Consider the following 19,062-nt stretch of genomic DNA (forward strand, 5'->3'; position numbering starts at 1 on the left):
TGTTACTATTTTTTGACCACGTCCGCAGATACATAAGTTCCTGGGCCAGGGATTGACAACAGTGGTGGTTCCCAGTCCTTAACCCACTAGGCCACCAGGGAACTCCAAGCATAATTACTTTTATCCATGTTTTGTGTATAAGTAGTTCATCCTTTTTTGTTGCTGTGTAGTAGTCCTTTGCCTGGCTGTCTCACAGTTTGTGTATCCATTCACCTGTGGAGGAACACTGGGTAATCTCCAGTTTGGGGCCATAGTAGATACAGATGGAATAAATATTCATGTACATGTCTTTGTGTGGACAGATGCCTGCATTGCTCTTGGGTAAGCACGTTGGACTGGGTTGGGTAGATCATAGGGTCGGTTTATGTTTTTTTTTTTTTTTTTTTGTCTTTTTGCCTTTTCTAGGGCTGCTCCTGTGGCACATGGAGGTTCCCAGGCTAGGGGTCCAATTAGAGCTGTAGCCACCGGCCGATGCCACAGCAACATGGGATCCGAGCCGCATCTGCAACCTACACCGCAGCTCATGGTTCCTAGTCGAATTCGTTAACCACTGTGCCACGACAGGAATTCCTATGTTTTGAACTTTTAAGAAATATCCTATTTTCCAAAGTGGTTGTACCATTTTACATTCCCATCAGCAGCGTATGATGTCTCAGTGGCTCCACGTCCTTTACCAGCACATGGCACAGTCTTGTGAACAGCAGCCGTTCTAATGACAGAGTGGCATCTCATGGCCATTTGAGTTTGTGCCTCTCTGATGCCTAGGGATGTCGAGCATCTTTTCCTGAGCTTGTTTGCCATCTTTATATCTTTCTGTGTCGTGTCTACTCAAATCATTTACCTGTTTTGTTTAATAGTTGAGTTATTTGTTTTCTTCATAGTGAGTTCTAGAAATAGGTCTTTTACCAGATACATACTTTTGGCAAATATTTTCTCCCAAATTGTGGTTTATGTTTTTTATTCTCTTATCAGGGTCTTTCAAAGATGAGAAACGGAAGCTTTGCTGAAGTCCAATTTTTCAGCTTTAAAAAAAAATGGAGGTGGTATCTTTTCCCATCCCAAGGGCACAAAGATTCTTTCCTGTCTTTTCTTCTGGAGCTTGTGTAGTTCTGGGCTTTCTATTGTGACCTGCTTCAATTAATTTTTGTAGAGGTGTAGAATGCAGTTCATTTTTCTTACATGGGGGACAAGTTTTTCTACCATTTGTTGAAAAGTCTATTCTTTCTCTACTAAACTATCTTTTGACCTTTGTTGACAGTCAGTTGTCCATATAGATGTGACTATTTCTGGACTCTAGTGAGTTGCTCTGCTCTGTGTATCAGTCTTTTTGCCAACACCACCTTGCCTTAGTTACTGTACCTCCCTTGCTTTTTAACAAGATAGGTTATATTATCAAAATAATTCATGAATAGCATTGAAAAGCTCAAGAACTCCTTTAAAAAAAACTCAGGATGTTTCTCTAGAATTTTTAATTTCTATTCTGATTTTTTATTTCCAAGTTTTTATAGGTAGTCTGTAAATGTCCCTGCTTTAGGGTTGCAGTAGCCTCTGTCCAAGAGTGGTTTTTGTCTCACTCCGTTTGGAAGTTTTCTTCTGTTTGCTGCATGGTCTCAGACTTCTTCTTTCTCCCCACTGATTTCCATCTCTGTGTCTCCTGTTAGATTCTTTCTTTAAATGGCTGGGGATTCTGGCTGCGTAGTCACATTTGGGAGTGTGGCAGTAAAAAGCTGGTTGCCGATCCTCTGTGTGGGTATGGAAGGGACCCGTTGGCACAAGGACTGCCCTATGGGGCGAGCTGGCAGGAACAGGGCCCTTCGTTTGGGGGAGCCACATGTCAGTACTGCAGGGCTCTTCTTGTGGGCTGGGCTGTTTAATTCCTCCTTAGGTGAGGGCTGAAGGCACAGGTCTGCCTGTCCATGTCCTAGGTGCCGAGTGAGCACAGGAGATTCCCACAACCCTATTTCTAGCCCCTGTCTGATCTTCATGCCCTGCTGTGCCCTGGTGGCCCGTCCAGAGCCCCTCACTCTCAGGTTCATTTTTTGCAGAGTGCAGACTTGTCTCAGGAGGATGGAGGAGGTCCTGTTTGTGGGAAGGCTTGGGGGAGAGGAGCTGCAATCTGCCTGCCTCTTCTGGAGCCTTTCAGCCCATCCTCCCATTCTCAGCCTCATCTGGAGACATGTGTGCTGCCTCCAACTCCTGAGTCTTTGAAGGTTCTGAGGCCCAAGTGAAATCACTTTCGTTGGCTTCTGCTGATAGGCGCTTGCTCTCAGCTCACTCCACTCTGCTAGGTCTGTTCCCATTGGGCCATCTGCTTCCCAATTTTGTCTGCTCTCCTCTCCTGCTCATTGTCTTGGGCAGGACAGAGATAAATGCATCCCTTCAGTTTGTTGTATTTGACCCAAGGGCTTTCTTAGCCTCTCCCGCCCCCTCCTCCACCTTCTTCCCCCCCACCCCCCCACCTTCCCTCCTTTCTCTCTCCTTTCCCCCCTCCCCCTCCCTCTACTGTCCACCACTTACCCCCTCCCCTCCCCCCTCCTCTCCATCTTCCCAAGGCCTCCTCCCATCCCCCCATCCCTGGTCCCCTCTCCCTCCTCCCTCCCACCCTCTCCTACTCCCTCCCTCATGCCCCTCCCCCTCTCCCTGCTCCTTCCTCTTTGCCTGGAGCTTTCTCTGCCACAGTTCTTCCGGTTGACAGCCAGGTTCCTCAGGCTTGAGAGGAAACAGCCCGGGTAACACAGAAAGGGCTGAATGAGGAATCAGGACACTGAAGTCTGTGCCCCCAGATGTGATGACGCTTCTGCCCACCCCACTACCTCCTGGACTTTGCTTCTCATCCCTCCACTACAAAGCCCATACATAAGGCCACACCATGCCCAGGCCCAGGCCTCCGTTGTGTAGCCTGTCTGAGCTTCATGGGTCCCGAGGTGTTTGGTTTCTGTGCCCTCTGTCCCCTTGCAGGTCCCCACACCAGTGTGGGCCCAGGGTCACTCTGGGCTGGCCATCCTGGTCCTGGGGGTTTAGGGTGCTAGGGCTGTGTGAGAGCGTCCCTTGGCATCAGCAGTGCCCAGGGCGTCCTATTCACACACTCCCCTCTCGCCCACTCTCTGAGGGCCTGTGCCCCATGGAAGTGGGGACCCTTCTTTTGTGTTGTCCACCACCACTCCTCCTCCCTCGCTGCTGGCCTGAGCCTCTCCAGGGCCTCCCCACTGCAGAGGCAGCTCCAGATGTCCGGCTGCATCTTTGTTGGGGCTTTTTCCCACTGAAGAGGGAATGTGGCCATGTCCCTATCTGTGGGCACAGGGTAGGGTGGCTTTGCAGGAGAATGGCAGCAGTGGAGTCCCTCTGTCCACTCATCACTTCCCGCTCCCCCTTTTCTCTCAGCCCCACAGCTCACCCCATTCATCCAGGGCCGGGTTTGGAGAGTGGCCCTTGGGATGTGGAAGAGAAAGTCCTTGGCGCCTCACAAAACACTTTCGAGTGGATGCTGGGCCACGTGAAGTCAGGGGCAGCCTTGGGGGCAGAATGTCCCCATATTGCAGATGCAGTGGCTAAGGGTCCCAGAGACCTCGGGACTTGCCTGCCTCACAGCTGCAAGCGTAGAGCCTCACCTTAACCCACAGATCTCATGACTCCACACTCGGCTGTCTGCCTCTGCATCTCAGGGGCGAGTTCCAGGCTGTCCTCTCTTGTTCTGCCTGCTAATTACTGTTTGGGGTTTGTCAGGGTTCCTTGGTCTGGGGCCCCACAGGAGGGAGGTAATTACATCCGTGGAGCCGACCTTAGTCAGCAGCTCCCCGTCGGTCCCTGTGCCCAAGCCCAATCTGACCTCTGTTTCTCCGTCCCCCCTCCACTGGCAAACGACTTGGAGAGTTTCTCTCTTTGGTTGGTGTTTCTGGTGGCATCTGGCAAGCTCCTCCTTCATAGAGTGTCTCTAAATCCCGTTATTCAGGAAAATGAGTGCCCTTGGTGTATGGGGGTAGGGAGGGAGAGCTTCAGCTGTGTCTCCGCCAGTCTTGCCCACTGAGCAGTGAGTGGGGTGCTAGGATGGGCCTTCTTGTAGAAAGAGCAGAATGGCCACTGGGTGCCTCTTTATTTACAAGTGTCTGTCTCATTCTCTCTGACTCAACCACCCCTGCCCCCAGTGGGCCTGTCCCCGCAGCCAGATTTCTCATGGGGCCTGTCTCTTTCACACACGTGTACACACACACATGTGCACACACCCTGGGCTCACTTAAACATCTCAGAGGCTTCCTATGGCTTGTAGGACAAAGGCAGACCCTCCTATGGCTTCTGAGACCCTGAAACGTCACCGTGCCTGTGCTCCAGCTATCCACCTCTCTGACTTTCTTGTGGGTCTCCTTCCTTACTGTGTCTTCCACCTTCCCAGGGCCTTTGCACATGCTCTGCCCTCTACTCGGGATGCCCTCCACCCACGCCCCTGTGCCTGCTTAGTTCTTACCCTTTAGACTTTGAACCATCACCTCCTCAGGGATGCCCTTTGGCCAAGCAAGGTCCTGCCCTTTGGCCAAGCAAGGTCCCCAGAGTCTTAATATAGTCATCAGATAAAGGGTTCTGTGGGAAATTCACATCGGTTCATGAGCCTCCTGCCTCCTCCTTACCCCTGGTGGATGGAGCTCCTGCCGCTTGAGCTCACCAGTTGTCATGGCTGGTGGCATTGCTACAACTTTCTTGTGGTGCAGATCCCTGAGGCGGCGGGGGGTTGGGGGGGAGGTTATAAAGTGGGAGATTCTGATGTAGTAGGTTGGGGTAGGTTCTGAGATTCTGCCTTCTTGAGAGGCTTTCATGGATCCGTGCTGCTGGTTCCCCCAGGGAACAACCTTTGGCCTGGGATGGGGCTGGGGCAGGTGCCAGGTCACAGTCGCTCAGAGGCCAAGTCACCACAGAAGACATGGTTTGCACAGGAACAGGGCACTGCCCTGGATGGTGTGTTGGCCCAGCCAGGCTGGGGGCAGTGGCAGTACCAAGCCTGGCGTGGAGTCGCAGGCTCTGCTCACACACGCCACTTAGGCCTCAGCTCCTAACTGGGAGAGAGCTGTGCATGGTGACACGTGGCATGGCCTCCAAGCAGCGCTCACACCACATGCACCTCCTGAGACTTCTGCAGTGTGGTCTCTGAGCAGGTAAAAGTCCTTTGCTTTTCCCTCTCTCCTTCCTTGCCTCATCACAAACACTGACTGAAAAAAACGTGTTTTGTTTTGTTTTTTCTTGTTTTCCCCTGGGGGAGGGAGGAACTGGGTGAGTGGAGAGCATGATCAGAGATGGCCTGTGCGCTCTGTCACCTCGTCGGCCACCCTGTGGTCCTCACACCTGCACCTGAAGAACTCCCAGCCCTGCCCCCTCTGCACACCTCCGCCTGGCCTGGCCTTTTCAGCACAGATTCAGCGCTGTTCCCTTCATGCAGGGTGGGAGAACTCACCCCAGGGCTCTGCCAACCCCCGAGCCCTGGGCTTTCCTTGTGGGCTGCTGTGCTCTGCTCCTGGACCCCTTTCTGCACAGCAGAGAAACAAGCCAAGAGGAGCTTTCTGAGTCTCTGCAGCGAGCTCGGAGGGGAGCCCAGCAGGCTGGGCCTGGGAGAAGGCCAAGCAGATCCACTTTACTGTCTGTTCCCTGCAGGTCCCTGGATGGCCGGCTGCAGGTGTCCCACCGGAAGGGGCTCCCCCATGTCATCTACTGCCGCCTGTGGCGATGGCCTGACCTTCACAGCCACCATGAGCTGCGGGCCATGGAGCTGTGCGAGTTCGCCTTCAACATGAAGAAGGACGAGGTCTGCGTGAATCCCTACCACTACCAGAGGGTGGAGACCCCAGGTACGCCCTTCCGAGGGGTCTACAGCTTCCCTGCCCCACTCCTTTCCCCTGCCTCCCCCCCCACTGCTGCCTCTCTCCCCCTGCCCCCACTCCTCCTCCCAGCTTCCTCCTGAGGGAAGGCCTGTTTGGCGCACTTGGGGTGCAGGGGCTTTGGTGCCAACCTGGCATCGACGCTGACCTGCCTCTGTTCTGTCTCCTCTGGGCAGTTCTACCTCCTGTGTTGGTGCCACGCCACACAGAGATCCCGGCCGAGTTCCCCCCGCTGGACGACTACAGCCATTCCATCCCTGAAAACACTAACTTCCCCGCGGGCATCGAGCCCCAGAGCAATATTCCAGGTACGCTGGGATGGCAGTGAGGCAGGGCCCGGACAGCCCCAGCCCCCGGCCCCCGTCACCCGTCTCTGCACACACGCTGGCCCGAGGCCCCTGACTCAGAACCGCATCCCTGTTGGGAGAGGACCCATGGCCTTGGCTCCCCGCTCACTAATGATGCTTTTCTTGGCACGGAGGAGCGGCGGCGTGACCCTTCCGCCTAGCCTCGGTGCAGTCATTTATTTTGGAAGCGGAAATAGCAACGCTGTGTTTCTCTCACCACCCTGGCTGCCGGGGCTGAAGTTCAGGCAGGATCCCCGACAGTCTGGGGGCTGCAGAGGTGGTGGGGCGAGCAGGGGACCAAGGGCCAGGCGGCGTGCGGAGAGCTGGCCCTGTAAGTAAGCCCAGGGAGGGTCACGGTCTGGGAGGGCGGTTTTATTCTGCAGGGAGCCATGGGCTCCGCTGTCAGAGTGCAAATGTTTTTAGAAGCCCCTCATTTACATGCAAATAATGTGTGAATCATCAGCGCTCCGGGCGTCCAGGAAAACTTCTGGGCAGCACTTGGCCAGTCCCCGTGCAGGGACCTTGGCTGGGGCAGCGATGTACCGTCTGGTTTGGCCGAGCCTTTCCCCCTGAGTGAGCTCACTGTGCTGAGGTTGACCGCAGGCCTGTGCGTGTGGGTCAGAGCATTAAGAAGAGACCTGCTTTACAGACCCCGCCTTTCAGGTCCTTCACAGGTGACGTTGGTCCCTAGGGGGTGGATGGCCTACTGTTGATTCAGCAGAGCACAGGGAGAGCTAAGTCGGGGTCTGGGGGTCATTCAGAGAGACAGATCGTGTCTACACTCTCTGGATCCTGCATCCTACCTGGGGAGCTCGGACATCCCCTTGAGAGATGGCAAACAACGATGGCTCTGCACAGGGGCAGGTAGTAGAGCTGGGGGCAGTTTGAGGTGTTGCCCTTCAGAAGCCAGAGGCTGAGGCCAGTCCACAGCCTCCTTGGAGAGGGGGTCTTAAACCTGGCCTTGGCAGCTGGCGAGAAGTTTTGCCAGCAGAGCTCTAGGAATGGGCAGTTCAGACTTAGGTGTAGGGAAGGTGTGATCAAGGGCAGTGATAATCCACAGGAAGCAGGGAGGTGAAGGAGCATGAGGACAGCGGGATGCAGGGCTCCTAGGCTCAGACTTCCTCAGCCCAGTGGTGTGAATGTGTGACGACTTTACAGAGGGCCTTTCAGGAGCCAAACCACAGAGCCTATTTATTGAACCAACTCCCTTCTGATTCCCAGAAACCCCACCCCCGGGCTACCTGAGTGAAGATGGAGAGACCAGCGACCACCAGATGAACCACAGCATGGACGCAGGTTAGAGTCTCAGGGGCTGTGCTCCTGATCCTGAGTGCCCGGCCCCCTGTCTGTCCGTCCGCCTGCCCTCTGTCTGTCCCTCCAGTATTTACAGAGCAATCACTATGTGCCCAGTTCTGGGTTAGAGGAAAAACCGGGGTTGCTCACAGTTCTTGACTGATGAGACAACCAGTAGGCCAGCAGTCACTGTGCCATCTCATATATGCCCTGATGGAGATGCCACACGGCATCAGGGGCACAAAGCAGGGCCACCTAACCCAGCCCAGAGAGGGGTGTTGGGAGGCCGAACAACCCCTTGCAGTGTAGGTAGGTTTTTCTTGTGTTGAGTTCTGGAGGTGTACAGAGTCTGGCTGGGTCGTCAGGGCAGGTGAAGGGTGTGCCAGGCAGCCTGGTGCTGGGGTGGCCAAGAGCTCAGTATGGCTGGAGCATATGCTCCTCTGGGGCAGAGAGAGAGAGGCAGGAGGGCGTGTCACTCAAGGATCCAAGTGAGGCCCGGGGCTGTGGGAGTCGCTGCAGGCTTTAAGCAGTCAGGCCCTGTGGGTGCCATTGGCAGCAGGTTGGAGAGTGGGCTCCATCACCCAAAATAGCTCAGGAGAGTGGGAATGGAGGTGAGGTCTTCGCCAGTGGCCTTGGAGGCCCTGAGGCATCTACTTTTGTGTGGTGACCTAATGGGATCTACGCATTCCTGCTGTGAGGGCCGCAGCCCAGTTGTCTCCAGATGTTCCTGCCTCATTCGTTATGGGACCCAATTGGCTCCAGACCAACGGCTTCTTGAATTGAACCCCAGCTGCCACATCGCATGTGTACTGCGTTGCGTGTGGCTGGGTGAGAAGGAGGGAGCCAAGCAGATGTTCTCTCCGGATGACAGTGGGCATGCCTCGTACACACGGAGCTGCCAGATGCGGAGGGGCTGCCTGCCCTGCTCACCGCCCAGAAGAGAGCAAGCTCCCTCCTGAAAGAAGGATGCAGGAGACCTTCCTCTGCATTGTAAACGTGGTCACTTGACACCAGCCTGGGCATGGTGGCACTTTGGGGTGTAGCATACACACCCCCACACTGAGCTGATGCGTGGCCGACAGTGTGAACCCAGTTGGAATGCCCCGGAGACCTTCCCATGTTCCATGGCAAGTGACCGCTGTTGGCTCACAGCTATAAAGGCTGGCATAGGAAGCAGGCCAGCTAAGCAGCATCTCTGAGACGCTGACTTTCTTCTCCCTCTCCCCTCCCCTTCCCTCCTCCCTGCTCCTCATGTTGGTGGGATGACTACAGGCAAACCTCTGAGATACTGTAGGTTCGCTTCCAGACCAGGCAGTAAAGCAAGTCACACTTGCTTTGTTTCCCAGTGCATAGAAAATTATGTTTATATTCTACTGTAGTCTATTAAAGTGTACAATAGCATTATGTCTTAGAAAAATGTACACACCTCAATTTAAAAAATACTTGACCGCTAAAGAGTGTTAACCATCCTCTGAGCCTTCAGTGAGCCATGATCTTTTTTTCAATAGCAACATCAAAGATCAGGGATCACAGACCACCAGCACAAATATAGGTATAATGAAAAAGTTAGAAATGTGAGAATTCTCAAAATGGGACACAGAGACATGAAGGAAGCCAATGCATCTGAAAAAATGGTACCATTAGACTTGCTCGACGCAGGGTTGCTGTGGACCTTCACTTTGTAAAAAAGGAAGCCCCTGCAAAGCACAGGAGAGCAAAGTGCACTGTCACAAGGTCGGCCTGTATTGTTAAGTTCCTGGGCCAGGGATGGAGCTCGAGCCACAGCAGGGACCTGAGCCATAGCAGTGACAAGGAGTCCTTAACCACTAGACCACCAGGGAACTCCAGTACCCTCGTTGGTCTTGTTTCTCCCCCTTCTCTTCCTTCCTTTCTGCCCCATCGTCTCCAGCTTTCCCTTCCTCTGCTCCTTCCCTACATGTACCTGCAGGATTGTGGACATTAGTGATTTATGGAAAGTGGGCCTGGGCCTTGTGCCCTCCAGCCAGCCATGGGTGAGTGAGTGTGGTCCCTGCTCTTCACTCAAACCAGTCCAGTTGCTCATGGACTTGGCTCTCTTGCCGGCGGAGGTCTGGTAGTATCTCATTTGGGGCCCGACGATCACCTTGTCCAGCCCCGTGTCTCCCCTAACGCACGTGTCCATTCAGAGCAGTGGGAAGGTCCCACTGCCTTCCTGGGGCTCCATGATTCAGGCCAGCGTGAAATAGGAGACCAGCACTTACTGAGCACCTACTGTGTACCAGCCATGGTGTAGGCATTTTTATATGCACCGTCTCACTACATTCCCACTAATTCCACCACAGAGGGTATTATCCCCATTGATACCTGAGGGGAGAAGACTTAAGGCTCAAGGAAGTTGAACCACTTTTCCAAAGCCCCGTGGCTGATCTGCGGTGGCCCATCTGGACCCCATGGCAGATTTGGAAGCTTGGTTTTTCCATGACTCTTGCACATCCCCTGAAAAATGGGGTGCTGGGGTGACAAAGAAACCCATCCTCCTGTGTCCTCAAGGCGGTTACAGCTGAGTTGCAGAGCTGACTCCTGTTAACAGTTCAAGGCAGCATAAGCTTGAGGCTCAGCAGTGTGGACTGTCAATTTCAGGGGCTGGAGGGCTGTCAGTAAATAACTCACTCTCTGGAGCCCCGTGGGTGCAGGGACAGCGGAGGGACCAGTCCAGTGTTGCTCTGCAGAAAAGCAATCCCTTGGTTTTCTGGAAGGCCGATGCCACATGGGTTTTTCCCTTTTTTCTGGGGGTCCGCGGTAGAGTGAAGGTAATAGAACAGGAAGAATTGGGCGATTTGGACTTCTGCCCGTGGCAGCATCATGTCTTGCATAAAATGTCAATCTGGTTGTTGAGTGCTGGGCAGCGTGATGCGTTTCCTGAAACGGCGGGGTGGGGGGCGGGGGAGGGAGGGCTGCATGATATTTGCAGGTCCGGAGCAGCTGAGAGCAGGACTGGTGATATCTGAGCTGCTGCAACCTCACCTTCGCCACCCGGGGCTTCTAGCAGCTGGGGAAAGTGTCTTCTCTGCTCCTTCTGTCCCTGGGGGCTCTCAGTAAATGGGGCAGGGCAGTGGGGGGTCTGTGCATCCAGTCTGGGAACACAGCAGCCCCGTGCTGTGGGCTTGGTTAGAAGCATGCAGTCGTAGGAGAGACTCCGAGGCCATCCCTCAGCCCTTGGTTCCCCTAATGACGAAGCTGGAGCCTGGGGAAGGGAGAGCACAGGCCAGGACACGGGGTTTGGCTTTTTCCCGGCCCGGGACAGCTTAGCCCAGGGTTTTGTCCCTGCCCCACCTGGATGCAGGCGCTCTGCCATCTGATCCCCTCAGACCCAGAGTCTTTTCTGAATTCTTGCAACTGTGTCTTCACCTCGCAGGTTCTCCAAACCTCTCCCCGAATCCGATGTCCCCAGCACACAATAACTTGGGTAAGTAGCTCCTTGTCTGTATGACTTGAACCCTATTTAGCTGCAGCCCTGGCTGGTTGCTGGTGTGGGGAGGGGCCCTACGGGTGATCCGACCCCTGCCTTCCGCTCCTAGCTGCCCATCAGGTTTCTGGTTATATTGCTTCTGGAGTCACCCACAGAGCGGGAAACCTGACAAGGGACAGTGGTGGCAGGAAAGACCACCGGGTATGTAGTTCCCCTGGGAGCGGGGTGGGGGGGGGCGGTTAGACACAGTGAATGAGAAAGCCCTGGTCCGTGTGCACAGGAGACACCAGGGTCTGTGGTCGGGAGCATCTGTATGTGGTTTGCTGCAAAGCCACGGCAGCGGTGCTGACTGCAGCCCTGGCTTTTATGGACTTGCTTCAGACACACTTGGACTTGATCTGAGCACTTCATCTGACAGTAATGTCCATTTTACTTAAAATAGCACCACATAAGGAATTTGCCAAAAAAGCGGAGTTGCCCATAAGCTCCCTACCCTGACACAACTGTTCTTGTTTAATCATGGTGTGGATGTTGGGGAATCAGGCACATGCATGTTTCCCTCTGTCTTCCCATTGTTACCTTGTCAACACGTTTCCATACGTAGATGCCTCGTTGATCATCTCACATGATCTCATGATGTTTTGGAGCAGCTGGACCATCATTTCCATAAGCTTCCCTCAGATATTGGGCCTCTGGGTCGTTTTTCTGAGATTCACTTTTCTGGTCCAGGAGCATCCTTTGGCTCCAGTGTGGGGCCTACGGGAGGGCTCAAAAACAAATATTTGTTCAGTTTTTATTGAGGGGAATTTTTAATGGAACAGTCTGGTAGCTTCAGAAAAATATGAGTTTGATTTTGTGTCTCCCTGTATTGCTGGGCTGGGGTAGTTTGTGGCTCAGGAGAAGAAAGAGTTAATATCCGAGCTTGGTGAGTCAGAGTGGATTGGCCTGGCTTCTGTTCCCACTTGTTCCCAGTCCTTGAGTGATAGCATCAGATGAAGAAAGTCATCATTTGGCACATGGGGAGCTGCTTGCAAACCTTTTAATACAGGCTGACAAGTGGCAGTGTGAAATGTGACTTTGGGGGATCAGTTTTAACATCTTTGTAAAATAATAGGACTGTGAGTCCTGGGCTTTGCAGAGGGAAGGTCACGTTCCCAGTGCGAAAGGAGGATGGAGTTACTCAACACAAACTCCGAAGGCTGGAAGCTGGGTTAACCCTTGAGAGCTTAAAGGCTGTGACTGTGAGCTTGACTCTGGGCTTTCAGTTTTGGAGGCTGAGCCCCCTCCCCCACGTAGCTGCCCTTTCAGTTGACAGACGTCAGACCTGGTGCTTGACTTGGCAGCTCCACAGCCTGACTCAGTGGTTCAGACTGAAAGTGGTCCCAAGTGGGTACTCGCTGTGAATGCCCCTTGGGGTTGTGGGGACCAGGACTACAGCACGCCCTGGAACCTGGCCTCAGGGCAGAATGCCCGGGTGACACAGTTCTCCCTTTTTGCTCCCTGTTCCTCAGCCCCTTGTCTGAGGGTCAGAATCCTTAGGCCATGTCTTGCAAAGGAAGAACAGCTTCTAAGCCTAGTGGGCAGAGAAGTGGTGCCACTCTGCTGGGAAGATGTGACTTGGGGCGGGGGACGAGTCAGCTGACGAGTCAGGTTAGGACTCACGGTGAGACACGAGTGCTGACAGACCCAGCTTCCTCTCTGCTTGACAAGCCCTCAAACCCCCACTTCACTGTTCAAAACTGTTGGTAGGGACCCATACCATCCCTTAGCCTCTGGCATCATATCTGGAAGGGGATGAGAGGATGGTGGTGACGATGGCAAACTTTTCTTGAGAACTCACTGTTTACCGAGTGTGGTCCAGGGTGCTCCATGCCTGTCCACGGACTCTCCATAAGGGCTATGGAAGGTGGTGGTAGCGATTTTTCATTTTAGGGAACAGGAAACCAAGGAATAGACTGGTGAATGAACTTGTCCTGTTGGCACAGCCAGCAAATGGAGACGCTGGCTTGGAACTCAGGCTTTTGGCATCCAGCGCCTGTGCCCCATGTGCAGCAGGACTTGCCTTGCCAGGTCACTTAGACCAGCTCGCTCCTTTCTCACTCAGAAGAACGAGGCTCAGAGAGGGCGCTTATTAACTTAGAGCTGGGAACAGATTGCAGGTGGAGGGCCTGGTGTCCCATGTCATCCCTGAGTGAGAGCCCTGCCTGCTTGCCTGTTTCTGCCTCACTCATTCATTCCCAGGGAACTTCCTGCCCAGCCCTGTGTACCAGTCCAGGTGGGAGAGTTCAAGGAGGCGTCCCAGACCCTGACATCAGGGTGCTTTGGGCCTGGTTGGGATACGTAAGGCAGGACTATACATATTTATAAAACAAGAGGTAGGTGCAGGTAAAGTACGCTGAGGGTTCAAAGGAGGTATCAGTAGCATTCCAGTGGGAATGTCATCCAAGGTGGCCCGTGTCTCACATGTATTCATTCAGTCAACATTTGCCGAGTTCCCAGGATGCTGGGGGCCCACTGCTGGGAAGGATACACACCACACTGGGGCCGTGTCTGTCCACCGGAGATGCAGTGTGCCCCGTGCCATGGGAGCAAGCACATAGGAAGGAGGAGCTATGTATGACGAGGAGAGTGCCCCTTGGGGCACCAATCTGTGAGCTGAACCTTGAAGGACTGGTTGGGACACTGGGAGGCAGCGAAGGAGGGATGGACACAGCAGAGGGAAGGAATGGTGTGAGAGGGCTGGGTGAGCTCTAGGGACAGCTGGTGGGGTGGTTGGTCGGCTCATCAGGAGGCACAGAGGAGCTGAGGGGCTAGCGGGGTGCTGATAAAAGAGGTCTAAAGGCCACGCTGTATTATATAGCTCTGTCCTGCCTATAGGATAAGGCAGGGTAGTGGGTTTTGAGTTGGGGAGATATTTATCTGATGATGACTTTTTTTTTTTTTTTGGTCTTTTCTAGGGCCACACCCTTGGCATATGGAGGTTCCCAGCCTAGGGGTCTAATCAGATCTGTAGCTGCCAGCCTACACCACAGCCTGAGCCGTGTCTGCAACCTACACCAACAGCTCACGGCAACACCAGATCCTTAACCCACTGAGTGAGGCCAGGGATCAAACCTGCAACCTCATGGTTCCTAGTCAGATTCATTAACCACTGAGCCATGACGGGAACTCCTGATGATGACCTTATAAGGACTCATCTGGCCATTGTATGGAATTTAAATTCTTGGGGAGATTGCTGGAGGCTCCCTCCCCCACTACCCCCTGAAATAACCCTCTTAGGAAGCTGTTGTGCTGAAAGAGGTGGAGGTGAACCCTCTGTAGAGAAGTGGCGGCAGCAGGAGAGCAGAGGGCGTTGGAGAGCATCATGGGCCTGAATCAGCGGCAATTTACTGACCAGCTTTAACCAGGAAGATGCTGAAGCGTCTTCACTGAGGCAGAGCCCAGGGAGATGGGGTGGGGTTTGGGGTAGAAGAGGACAGGGAGGTGCTTGTGCTCACCTGTGTCCAGGGGATGGTCAGGAGAGAGGCCGGGGCTGGACTGCATTTGGAAACCATTAGCATGTGTGACAGCCCAGCCCAGGGTGGGGTCAAGGAGACAGGATTTTGTCATCAAGTGAGTTTTGGAAGGTCTGTACCGTGCCCCCTGCTGGGTCCCCAGGGAGCTCACAGCGTGAAGCCTCTGAGAGTCCTACGGAGTGGAGGCCTTTTTGGTGCAGCGTTTCTCATGGATCCGACACAGTGGGAACACTTCCCTTACGATGCCATTGACTGTCCCTGTAGAACTCACTTTGGAAACACAGGGACAGATCGGCTGAGGTCCAGGGCGTGGCTGAATTCTATGCAGACCCAGCTCCAGAAGGAAAGAGAGCCAGAGACAGACTCATGCCCCCCGCCCCCCACGAAGAGCCTGAGTGCTGAGGATGGGCTGGCAAAGGCCTGAGGGAGGGGAGGTGCCGAAGGACACAGTGGGCAGGTCCTGCAGAGATGCAGAGTGAAGCGTGAGAGGAGAATGCTCCAGGAGTTCAAGGGCAGCATTCGGAGAGCAGATGTGGGGAGGCATGGGGCCTGAGTTGGGCAGCCTTGGGCTGAAGGACAGATCAAAGGTGGGGGAGCGGGGGCAGCACGAAGCCGCCACCTCTGCATTTCTCCTTTGTGGCCAGCATGTCCCAGACAGTAGGATGTTGACAGGCTAACAGCAAGAGTTCTCCCTGGAAGAAAGATGGGGCATCTCAGGACACCTATTATTTCTTATAAAGAGATTATGGAACAAAAAGAAAGCAAGTATAGTGCATCTGGTTCCTTCTTCATTTCCTTCCCACTCCAGGCAAAGGAAGGAGCCACGGCCACAGCAAAGCCGCTTGTGGTGCCTTGTGGAGGAACCCGAGTGACCAAGAGCCAGCTCAGCTTCTTGCCAGCCTTAGGCTCTGGGGAGACCCCGGGGCTTTGTTTTGCAGGGAAGGGATGTGACCAGGTGATGGTGCTGTCATTACACATCACGATGGATGAGTCACCTGGAATTTCCGAAGTATTTAAGTCAAGGATTGGGGCACCTGGAGGGGAAGGAGAGGGAGGGAGGCGGGGAGAGAGGAGGAAGATAACGAGCTAGATCCTGCCCATGCCTAAGTTGTTCTTTGCTTGAAAGTGAGACATCCTGGGAGGGGCCTTGACCAGGGGAAACGAGGTACCAGGGAGTGTCCCAGGGCGGGCTGTGAGGGTGAGGTTTCCCTGAGGGCCTCGGGCCAAGGCTGCCTTCCTCTACTGCCAGGAGAGGGGACCCCGGTGGCAGGGTAGCAGGAAGAGCCCCGGCCCCCATTACAGGTCCAACCTGATCCTAGGCACCTCGGCTGCAACGTAAGGCCTTTTCTGAGGCCTCTCTGGGCTCTAATCTTCCATGAGCTGGGGACACCACAGGCAGGCGTCTCCATGGTAGGAAGTCACATTCTTGGGGGCCGATCCGGCTTAGACTTTGCCACTTTCTTGGTCTCAGGAAATCCATCCTTGGTTGAAAGGGCCTGGGGTCCTTGCTTATGTGTGATTAGGTTTGTTGGCTGATCCTTCGTGCATAGGTTGAACTTGGTGTGCAGCTGCTGGCCCTGCGGGGAACTAACCCTTTCAAGGGAAGGCCTTGGGCACACGCCATCAGATGCCACTCCAGGCTCAGACTCAAGGGGTGAGCGGGTGCTTTCACAGCCACCTGAGCTGGGCCCTGAGGCTTGAGCCCGGGCAGAGGAGAGGGATGAGCCGTCCAGGCAGAGGGCATAGCGAGGGCGGAGACATAGCTGTTTGTGCTCTTCCGTTCGCCTTGCAGCACCGGTGCTGCTGGCCTTTGCCCGCTCCCTGCTTACGGAATATGGGAGAAAGTTAATTTCCCCCTCTGGCCTCCCCCACTTTCCTTTACCGGATTTGGATCTCTTGCACATGTTTTTAATAGGCATCCCTTAATCCAAGTGTTGCCTTCTGGGTTTTATTCTGTTTTCTTTTCCTTAAACAAAACAGAAGTTCTGTGCCAGTTTGGAATCCGGCTCAGAACTGAAGCCAGCCAATGTGTTAGGCTGGCAGGGGGCCAGCCATGAATTAAGTGCCCCATGCCACTTGAGGAGTCTGGCCGACACCACACCAGTGGGGGCTGGGGGCCCGAAAACGGCTGGAGCAGGAGGTTCTTGCGTCTCCAACACCTCTGCTGCAGGAAGAGAGATTAGCACAGACTCCACAGTCTGGCCGAGAGCAGAGCTGTTTCAAGGGGAGGCCTTGGGCACGCGCCATGGGCTGCCACTCCAGGTGTGCCGAGTCCTTGGCCTGGAGAAGTGAAACCACTTTCCTTTCGGGCAGGTCACCTTACCCCTGTAGAGTCACCCTCCCCAAGGAGCCTGAGAGTGGCATATGTTCAGGTTTTTTTTTTTTTTTTTTTTTTTCCCCCAAGAAGCAACCTTAGGTAAAATTGCTTCTGCATTTGTTGGGCAACTCTTGAAACTGGGCCTGGTTGGCTGGCTGGATTGATTGATGAAGGCGGGGAGTAGCCACCTGACAGGTTTCTTTTAAGATCTAGTGCCCAAGACCAGCTTTGTTTCCCCTGAAGAACTGGTAAGAATTGTCTGTCCACCAACCAGAGACATACTTTGCTCCCTTTTGCCTTGTCTGCTAGGAAGCTCACAGCCAAGCTGAGTGCACTCTTAGTAGCTATATGACTTCATGGTTAGCCTGTTTGCAGTCTTCTCGTCTCCAGGGTCCTGACTTTTTCTTTTCTCTTGTATTGAACCGTGATGTAGATAGTTGAAAAGAAAAAATGAGGCCATATGTGCAGTTTAAAAATAAAGTGCTATTCAAGGCAGAACCCAGAGGTGGTGACCATACTTTGGTCTGCATCTCCTCTTGCAGAAGTGCCTTGAGAAGGTGCTGAGGGGTGATGGGAGGGAGAGCGGTGAAAGGCAAGGCTGACTTTCTGTTGCTTGCAGACAACGGTAAGTGCATGGCTGTGGCACCGCTCCTGTTCAGTCCTGCTTCTGAACATAGGTCAGCTCGTCCAAACAGCACTCTCTGAAATGGCAGCTTGCAGGCTCTGCCTTGGCCTGACTGCTCTGCTCCCCAAACTAGCATCTTCTTAATTATGTGTCAGGCTCCTGCCTCTGTGTTTTCCACAATACTGTTCAGTGCCTGTTTGTGAGTTGCAAGGATGTTTAGAATAAGGGCTCAGATCTGCTTGGGAGGGCCTCCTGGGCTGGGAACCTAAGCCTCTCTCTGATTCAGAGACACCTCGAAGCCCACGCTTCCCCAGAATGTGATTCCAGCCCCATGTTACCCATGAGTGGCCTGCTGGCTTTTGTTCTTTTGGCGGGTGGGTTGAGTCACTGCTCCTGGGAGCCTAGCTTGCTCTTTTCTTCCTGGACTAAGCCCGGGGGTGCTGGACAAGGCTTTACAACTTGGGGAGGAGGACTCTGTTGTGTACTTTGCTGGGGCAGCCAGAGGCAGCCCAGATCAGCCACAGTTGCTGCTTCAGGGTGCCCCATGCCGGATCTATGTGGTCTCCTTTTAGTGGCTTTCAGTACACTGCAGTCAGTGTTCAAACTGGGCCTCTGAGGCCAGAGAGGGAGGTCATGTCCCTAAAGTTGCACAGCAAAGCCTGCAGAGCCTGGTTCTGGGCAACAGCCCTTCCCCACTTCCCCAGCTTGGAGCGTGCTGGGATTTCTTAGCTGGTGGTGATGGGTGTGTGTGTGTGTGTGTGTGTGTGTGTGTGTGTGTGTGTGTGTGTGTGTGTGTGTGTGTGTGTGTGTGTGTTTTAAGGTTTCCAAAGCAACATAGCTCACATTTTAGTGACCACATTGTTTAGAATATAGCTTATCTCATTGGAATGTTAAGCATCAAGCAAAGCCAGAGCCGGATGCAGCTGATGCTGCTCAACAACCCAGCTTCAGGGACACAGACCATGGTCGCTCCTGCCCTGCCACATCACCTTCCCCATTTAAGTAGCTTGGACCCCCCGCTTTCCCTCCTCTTCCCTATACCCCTCTGGCCAAAAGAGAGAGGCAAGGACCCCTTGCCCCCCTTTGGATGGAGGTCGGGACAAGAACAGGACATTCCTATAACCAAAGTTATCACAATCGTTGTTAACACCATGTATTGAGGGCTTGATGTGTGTCCTGCGCTCCGTATGAATTATCTCAGTCCAACCACAAACAGTGCCCGATGAGAAAGGGGATGCTCCAGTCGGGTGGCCAGGAGAGGTACGGACACCAAAGCTCAGTTTGGCTGGCTTGCTCACCAGCATGCAGCAGGTCCGTGCCAAAGCCGAATGTGAACACAAGTCTGTCCAGCCTTGAAGCTTGTGCTCCCTGAGCTGGTCAAACACCCAGGACAGTGATTTTCAACTGCGGCCTATTTTGCCCCCAGAAGACGTCTCTCAGTGTCTGGAGAAGTTTCTTACAGTCACAGCTGGGAGGGTGAGATGGATGTATGTTGCTGGCATCAAGTAGGCAGAGGCTTAGGATGCTGCTGTTGCACATCCCAGAGCACGCAGGATCCCCCCACCCAAGGAAAGAATTATCGTGCCCCAAATTTGCCAAGGCCGAGACCTGATCCAAGTGCCCTCACCCTCCAGCCAACTCTTCACAGCATGTTGAGTG

At 53.9% G+C, this 19,062-nt stretch overlaps 1 protein-coding gene across 4 annotated transcripts in view; it reads left to right on the forward strand.

Moving 5' to 3' along the window:
* The window catches only part of SMAD3 (SMAD family member 3), a 126,347-nt gene that overhangs the window by 93,142 nt on the left and 14,143 nt on the right, over positions 1 to 19,062 (forward strand). For all 4 annotated transcript variants that reach the window (XM_085009982.1, XM_085009993.1, NM_214137.1 and 1 more), the window contains 4 exon segments: positions 5,635 to 5,828; positions 6,035 to 6,166; positions 7,427 to 7,501; positions 10,893 to 10,943. In XM_085009982.1, coding sequence (XP_084866108.1) covers positions 5,635 to 5,828; positions 6,035 to 6,166; positions 7,427 to 7,501; positions 10,893 to 10,943 — 452 coding nt within the window.

Source organism: Sus scrofa, chromosome 1, assembly GCF_054392235.1.
Source record: "Sus scrofa isolate SSC_HxYL_T2T_F1_AM1 chromosome 1, Sscrofa_HxYL_maternal_Yorkshire_Landrace_v2.0, whole genome shotgun sequence".
NCBI lineage: Eukaryota > Metazoa > Chordata > Mammalia > Artiodactyla > Suidae > Sus > Sus scrofa.